This window comes from Alosa pseudoharengus, unplaced genomic scaffold (assembly GCF_046254945.1).
Source record: "Alosa pseudoharengus isolate Yale_2024_CS ecotype anadromous, Long Island Sound unplaced genomic scaffold, YU_APseudo_1.1 YU_APseudo_1.1_scf_21, whole genome shotgun sequence".
NCBI lineage: Eukaryota > Metazoa > Chordata > Actinopteri > Clupeiformes > Clupeidae > Alosa > Alosa pseudoharengus.
Window position 1 is genome coordinate 18103390 of NW_027468674.1, and position 7500 is coordinate 18110889.

Below are 7500 nucleotides of genomic sequence, written 5' to 3' on the forward strand. Positions count from 1 at the left end.
TGTGTATTTGACCACAGCTTTGATTGACACTGCTACACTATGAAAGCTGCATAAAAATGCTACACACTCACCCATCAATACACACACACACCCCTTTTGTTTTTCACTCCTAAGACAACCCATAAAAAAAACAACCCATTACAACATTCACCAAAAGAAACAAGTCCTGTGGGAGAACCTAATCATTTTGAGTCTCTCTGTGTGTGTGTGTGTGTGTGTGTGCGCGCGTGCAAGTGTTGTTTTCTCCCACAGGGTTGCTGGATCACATAAACTAATTATCATGGAGGCCTCCAGTCGTCCTGAAGAGAGTGGAGGAGACGTCTGTTCCGGCTACTGAACTCAGCCAACCAACCAGGCGCCTGTCCTCATCTGCCCGAGCCTCCCACCATGTGCCCACTCCATGTGCCCACTCCTGCTGATGCTCCCAGTCCACCATTCCAAGGCCTCTTCTTTCATTCTCTCTTTCTTTACCCCACCTTTCTCTCTCTCTCTCTCTCTCTCCCTCCATCTCTCACTCTGCGCCTCCTTCAAAAATACTATTTAGAGGAGGGATTGGAAAGTAGATTAGGCTAAGCTACGGACTGGTGAGCAGCTTCTGACTCAAATCCGGGCTGTGGATCCCCCCCTTCCCGCTCTCCATCTCCCCACACACCCACGCGTTTTGCCCCCCCCCCCCCCCCCAGCTGACGTTACAGGTCCACGACACTCCTGAGGAGAACGACCTTTGACCTCTCTGGGGACAGAAGGTGGCTCTGTGAACGGCTGGAGCTGTGAGATGGTAATGGCCCTCGTCTCAAGATAGAATGGATAATCAGCACGGTGGGCGAGAGGCTTAGACTATGAAGCCTGCATGACTATCAGGACTGAACCAGTGAGGAGACATACAAACACTCAGACGCAAAGACACACACACACACACACACACACACACACACACACACACACACACACACGCACACACACACACACACACGCACACACATATACAAACAAACAAACACACAACCCTACACTGCAAGCAAGTAAGCCAGATCAGACCGTGCGTGTCAAAGTGGCTTTGCTCCCGTCTGGACATGCTAATTAGCCACATTCCTGCTAATTGGCTAACGATGACTTAATGAGGACTATCAAGGTCTGAGCTCCTGTGGGCAAACTGGAGCACCTCGCAGGCCGAAAGGCACTTACGGTGCACCGGTAGCCTACGCCGGCCCCCACTTCCTCATCCAGCCACTCTTACGGCTCACCTGTAGCATGCGCTCGCCCCACTGCTCTTCTTTATCACAGAAGCGTGCCCCGCCAAAGTCCTTTTCGGCAAGTCCCTCCACTCGGCGGCCATATTGTAACACGTTTTGGGCACCTATTGGGCATCTATTTCAGGCAGAACTGTGTGTGCGCAAGGCTTCACGAATCACGACACACCAACCTCGCTCCAGCTGCGAGATCACAACACATGATTGGCACGATGTATTCTCAACATACCACATGATTGGCACGGTGTACTCACAACATACCACATGATTGGCATGATGTAATTACATGTCAACTTTTGGCGGCGGAAGGGGGGCGGAAAATGTGTAGACGACTGCCATGTTTGCGTTACGAACTAACCCCATACATTTGTATGGGAGATTCTTTAAGTGCTGTGTCATTAGAACGTCTCTGGCCCCTGAGGGCGCGTCTCACCCAGCCGCTCTTTTGCATCACAGGAGCGTCTCACTGGCCCCAAAGGCATTAACTGGGTACCTTTAGCCTACACTTGCCCCACTCTCTAACACTGTGGTTGCTGCTTTTCCATCCAGCTGCTCCTATTATTTCTGTGTCGGCCAATCAGTTATTGCCGCTCTCGGTCATCCGTCCAAACTCGCTGGCGGGCGTATCGGGGGGATGGAGAAAGGGAGTGAGCCTATTTGGCTTTGAATGCCCGCACATTAGGCTCCAACTGGTCTACACCAAACACTCATTAGTCAGATCCTACAGATAGGGCAAACGTGATCATTTGTATTACCCCCTGTCTTTAATATGACTCCAATTTCACTGGCAGTGTGAAATGAAATGAAACCATAACTAACAAAACGTAATAGTTAACCACCTCCGGTGGGGTAATTTGATACTCCCTTCTATGCTCTCATGAGTGATGTCATACTTCCTGTTCCTGTGGAAGCCATGCATTAAGCACTAAGAGTCTAGACGCTAGAGTCTGTTATCCTTGACACAGGTCACAATGATCCTTTAAGGGGGGATTTGTTCCCCTCATCTAATTCTAATTTTGTGTCAAGTAGATTACTGATGACTCAGAAAGAGGAGACTCCAGCAAAGTTCTAGAAACTTGCACTGTCTCCATGGCTGCTGGGGGGTTAGGCCTAGTGTGTGTGTGTGTGTGTGTGTGTGTGTGTGTGTGTGTGTGTGTGTGTGTGTGTGTGTGTGTGTGTGTTGTGATTGTTAGGCCAAGTGTGTATGTGTGTCTGTTAGGCCAAGTGTGTGTGTGTGTGTGTGTGTGTGTGTGTGTGTGTGTGCGCGTGTGTGTGCTATGAAGCAGCTTTACTGCACCTGGACTTGTAGTACGGAGGTGAAGGTCTTGGCGTCCTCCGTCACCCCTCCCAGGTACAGGGGCTTGGTGAACACCGGAGGGTGGTCATTCTCATCCCGCACGTCAATGAGCACCCGGGCCGTGTTGACTGCAAAAACGAGAGAGAGAGAGAGAGGAGAGAGAGAGAGAGAGAGAGAGAGAGAGAGAGAGAGAGAGAGAGTGAGAGAGAGACAGAAGCAGAGAGATGGTGGGAAAGGACACATGAGCCCGAGGTGAATACCAGAGTTGTAACAGCATTGCCTCTGTATGATACCAGAGGGCACACACACACAAACACACACGCACACACACACACACACAAACATGTACACATACGTGCACACACACACACACACATACACACACACACACAAACATGTACACATACATGCACACTCACACACACACACACACACACACATACAGACACGACCAGTGCCACACCCTCTGTTTTCTGACAAGTCAGCAGCACAGAATGATAACTCATGGAAGACACACAAAGACAGCGAGAGAGAGAGAGAGAGAGAGAGAGAGAGAGAGAAAGAGAGAAAGAGAGATCTGTTGACATATACAAATGTGCATTGGTATATGTACACATGGGCAAGCACTGCAATGCGGGTTTGCCGCGTAATCCTGCCGTCGTCTTTTCTCCCTGACACGTGAGGTGCCCAACTCCAACTTGCAGAGCTGTTAGGCAGCTCGGCTCCGGAGGCAAATCAGACGCTCGTATATCAGCGGAGATTTGCACAGGAGGCACAAACGCAGCAGGGGAACTTAAAGAACGAGTCCCTAGAGAACATCAAATGTCTGTCTATTAGGACGTACTGCATCACTTAAAGGAGAACATAGGGTTCTGCCCACCATTTTCTCTAAGCTTGTGTATCTTGTGTAGACTGGGTAAACCCAGCCCGATTTGCCGGCAATTTGATTTCACCCTGCAGCTCAGACTGGAAGCCTCCAAATATTTCTATCCTACTTCCGTTACAAATCTGTGGGGACCAATCACAGACTGGCGTATCCACCTGGCGCACCCGGATCGTTGGTCTGATTGGTTGAAGAACTATCCAATTGTCTATAGAGTCATTTGAACTGTGCCCGTTGATCACACTCCTTGTGCAGTAGAAAATACAGAGCAGACTCCCCAGACTAATGTTCAATCGTAAAAGACTGAGCTTGGTCTGGTGATAGCCAAGCTATATCTCATGACCATATTGACCTGATTAGAGTCCAAGTTAAACATGCTTTTCTTTCCCCTGTGTAAATTGGAACCATCAGCATGGGGGATTGAGCATTGTGTCCTGTGTATAACTCAATAACTCAATAAATTGGTTTTAGGAGTCGCTCAGTGCCTTCCAGTTAGTCTGGCTTTCACCAGACTAAACTCAATCTTTTAACGCAATTAAATCTTGTACTTGGATCTTGGATAGCCATTCACCAATCTGACCAACAAACCGGGTGACGTTTGCAGAAGCGACGCAAAAACTCCAAGCTCTCCTGCTCTCGTCATCGTGCGGGCCAGGTGTATAAGCCAGTTTGTGATTGGCCCCCTGCAAAAGTGTAATGGAAGCAGGAGAAAGAGATGTACAAGTTTCCAGCCTGAGCTGCAGGGCAGAAAAGAAACCGCCGTCAAATCAGGCTGGGTTCACCCAGCCTACCTTCCAGTTGCTACCCTGACCAGATTTTGAATGGGGCATTTGGATGACACATTGAGGGTCCCCATGGAGACCACCAGTTGGAGCCCAAACATACGCACACCCTTATTCAATTAGAGAACCCCCCGCCCCGCTCCTATGTGTTAGTACATACTGAGGGTAAAACACACGGCCACAGAAACAACAGAGGTTAGGCAGCCCTCTCCGCTTTTGGGAGGGGGAGGGGAAGGGAGTGAGTGAGAAAGGGGGGAAAGAGAGCGGTATAGAGAGAGAGAAAGAGAGAGAGAGAGAGAGAGAGAGTGAGAGAAAGGCGGCTGCTCAGTATTCTGTGAACACTAGTCAAATGAATCAACAGGCCCCATAAACTCCCCTCAACAACTCCCCCACTCATAACCCACCAGTACACCCTTTGAATCACAAATCCCACCAAACACACACTCTCCCTCTCTGTCTCTCTCACACATACCACACACTCTCCTTTTCTCTCCATCTTTCTCTCACATATGCTCACTCACCCACATTTCCTCACAATATCTCTGTCTCACACAAACACAGTCCACCTCTCTCTCTCTCTCTCTCTCTGTCACACACACACACACACACACACACACACACACACACACACACACACACACACACACACACTCATAATGAGGCCTTAATCAACTGTGGGGTGGCAGTCCTCTGGGATGTATGGAGGTGCTCCACTTTGACTTTCTCATGGTGTAGGAGATAAGGTGTGGATTTGTGTGTGTGCCTGTGTGTGTGTGTGTGTGTGTGTGTGTGTGTGTGTGTGTGTGTGTGTGTGTGTGTGTGTGTGTGTGTGTGTGTGTGTGTGTGTGTGAGTGTGTGCGTGAGTGTGTGTGTGTGTATGTATGCGTCAGAGTTTCCGCTAGAAAAAAATGGTGCCGGTCAAAGTGACCGGCAGAGGTTTCGTTTTCCGGACATTTTGTTGATATGCCGGTCAAACATCCTATTATCCCTTCTTAATTAGTCAAATTTAGGAAAACTGGAGACAGGCTATGTAGCTTAAAGAATGACATAATCAGGCTGTATAGAATGCAACATGTTCATTAGCCCAACTTAAACATGCCTAACAAGATCAAGCCAGTATCTTTTCATGGACAGCAAGAGTCCGCTTCGTTCGTTGTTTTAAAAAGGCTACGTTGTTTGTTGCTGCTACCCACGTTATCTCCAGTGGTGACTGTTTAACTTACACAGATGCGCACACACAAGAATGAGCACTCACACCACTACCCCCTAATGCTATGCCTCTTTATTTGATAACAATAAATTAAGAAATGTTTCCTATTCTGGGAAATGTTTAGTTTTTTTTCTCTTTCGGCCGCGGTTCAATGATACCGTTTAATTGTGCCAGAAATTATCCGCGGACCAGTAATCGCCTCGTCGAGGAGGCCCTAACCCTGCAGATCATAGACAGAGAATGCATAGGCCTACTGTATGCTTTGGGTAAAGAACACTTTGCATGTCCAGTGTACACAGAGAATGACAGTGTCTTGGAGCGGCCGCACCCCCCGCAACTCCACTTCCAATGTCACTGATTCCGACAGATACACCCGACACTTCTGCTTTTTATCTGGTGGTGGTGGAGTTGACCGGACATCTGATGCTTCAGACGTTACCAATTTATCATCATCCATCGCGTCTGGCCTCTGAAAAAACTTTTAAGGCTCTGCCTGGGTCTGGCCATGTTTGAACCGCCTCACTCATTTGTTCATTGTTTAACATGGGCGTTTTAAGCGTGCGCTTCCTATTTGAAATGCAGCAGGCTGTGCGTGTTGTTACTTTTCAAACGAGCCTGTTCATTTAAAAACATAGCCAGAGGACGTATAATATAGGCTTACATATTAAGGCTTATTCTCAAATTCAGATTGCGTTACGGGACGGGATTATTACCGGACAATTTGACCGGAGAGATTTAATTTTGTTGGACATTTCATTTTTTTTTCGGCCAATGTCCGGTAATTACCGGACAACGGAGACCCTGGTATGCGTACACTGATACTTAACAAGCACACATACATACACACAATGTAAAGTACAAAGACATAATGCAAGAAGCTCTCTTTTTCCCGGGTCAAATTTTTGCATACACAGTATCTCACTGCTCTATTTTGCCCTTATTGTGGCAGATAATAGTATTTCATAATATTCCCCAGGCCATAAATGCAAAGGTCAGTGCCACTGTAGAGATGTGGTCAGTCTAATGTCATCACTCTGACAGGGCAGACCTGGACAGACACAAGTGGTCCATTTAGCATTACACAGGAGGACTGCAGTGACAAGGTCTCTGCAAATGTAATAAAGCCGTGTCATGTTTGCTGTTGAATGACACAATGTCCAGAGAGCCTGAGTCAATATCTATCAAGATGTTTCAAGTGTATAGACTAACAACACAGACACACTCAGGGGTACACACACACAGACACACACACACACACAGACACACACACACACACACACAAACACACACACACAGCGTTCTTGTCAGAAAATCAATAAAAGTATCTGCACAAGGTTTCTTAGCTTCGTCTTCTGTGTCAACAAATGATCTGGTTTTAATTAGAGAGAGAGTGTGTGTGTGTGTGTGTACACCTGTCTTTGTGTACACACAATTACACACAATGTCTTTGTGTACACAATTTAATGTTTGTGTGACTATATACTGATGTTCGCATGTGTATATGTTTTTTTTGTGTGTGTGTGTGTGTAAATGTGTGTATACAGTATGTGTGTGTGTGTGTGTGTGTGTGTGTGTGTGCATTTTTCTCACTCTTTGCTGGGGCTCGCATGTTTGATGAGATCACTTGTAGAGGGTCGGCCTCTACCCTCAGGACGTAGCTGCTGTTGGTCTCAAAGTCCAATCGCCTCGCCGTGGTGATCACACCTGTGCTGTTGTGGAGGGCGAACTCACCTGCCGAAACAGAGAGAGAAAGGGGCGGGGGGAGAGGGAATGAGAGAAACAGGGAAATAATTTATTTAGAATATTTGACACCCCTATCCATCTCTTTTATCCAACACTTTTATCACTTGTCCACAGGAATTGTGTTATCATATATTGGCTGTTCTTTTGTTCTGCGATGTCTTAAGCAAGGAATTCATTAACCTAGACAGAGTGCTATTGATTTGAGCGTTTGAGGGAGAAATAGCTAGACATAAACATTCAGGGGAGAGACAAGAGAACGATAGAACAAAAGATGGATATAACGATAGAGAGAACAAGAGAAAACAAACGCCTGAACAAAAGCCCTTCTACATAAG

At 47.2% G+C, this 7500-nt stretch overlaps 1 protein-coding gene across 1 annotated transcript in view; it reads right to left on the minus strand.

Moving 5' to 3' along the window:
- Positions 1-7500, minus strand: part of pcdh15b (protocadherin-related 15b) — a 194881-nt gene that overhangs the window by 22818 nt on the left and 164563 nt on the right. The window contains exons 25-26 of the mRNA XM_076298738.1: positions 7013-7153; positions 2548-2675 (exon numbers count right to left, since the gene is read on the minus strand). Of these exons, the coding sequence (XP_076154853.1) occupies positions 2548-2675; positions 7013-7153 (269 nt within the window). The remainder of the gene's footprint in view (positions 1-2547; positions 2676-7012; positions 7154-7500) is intronic.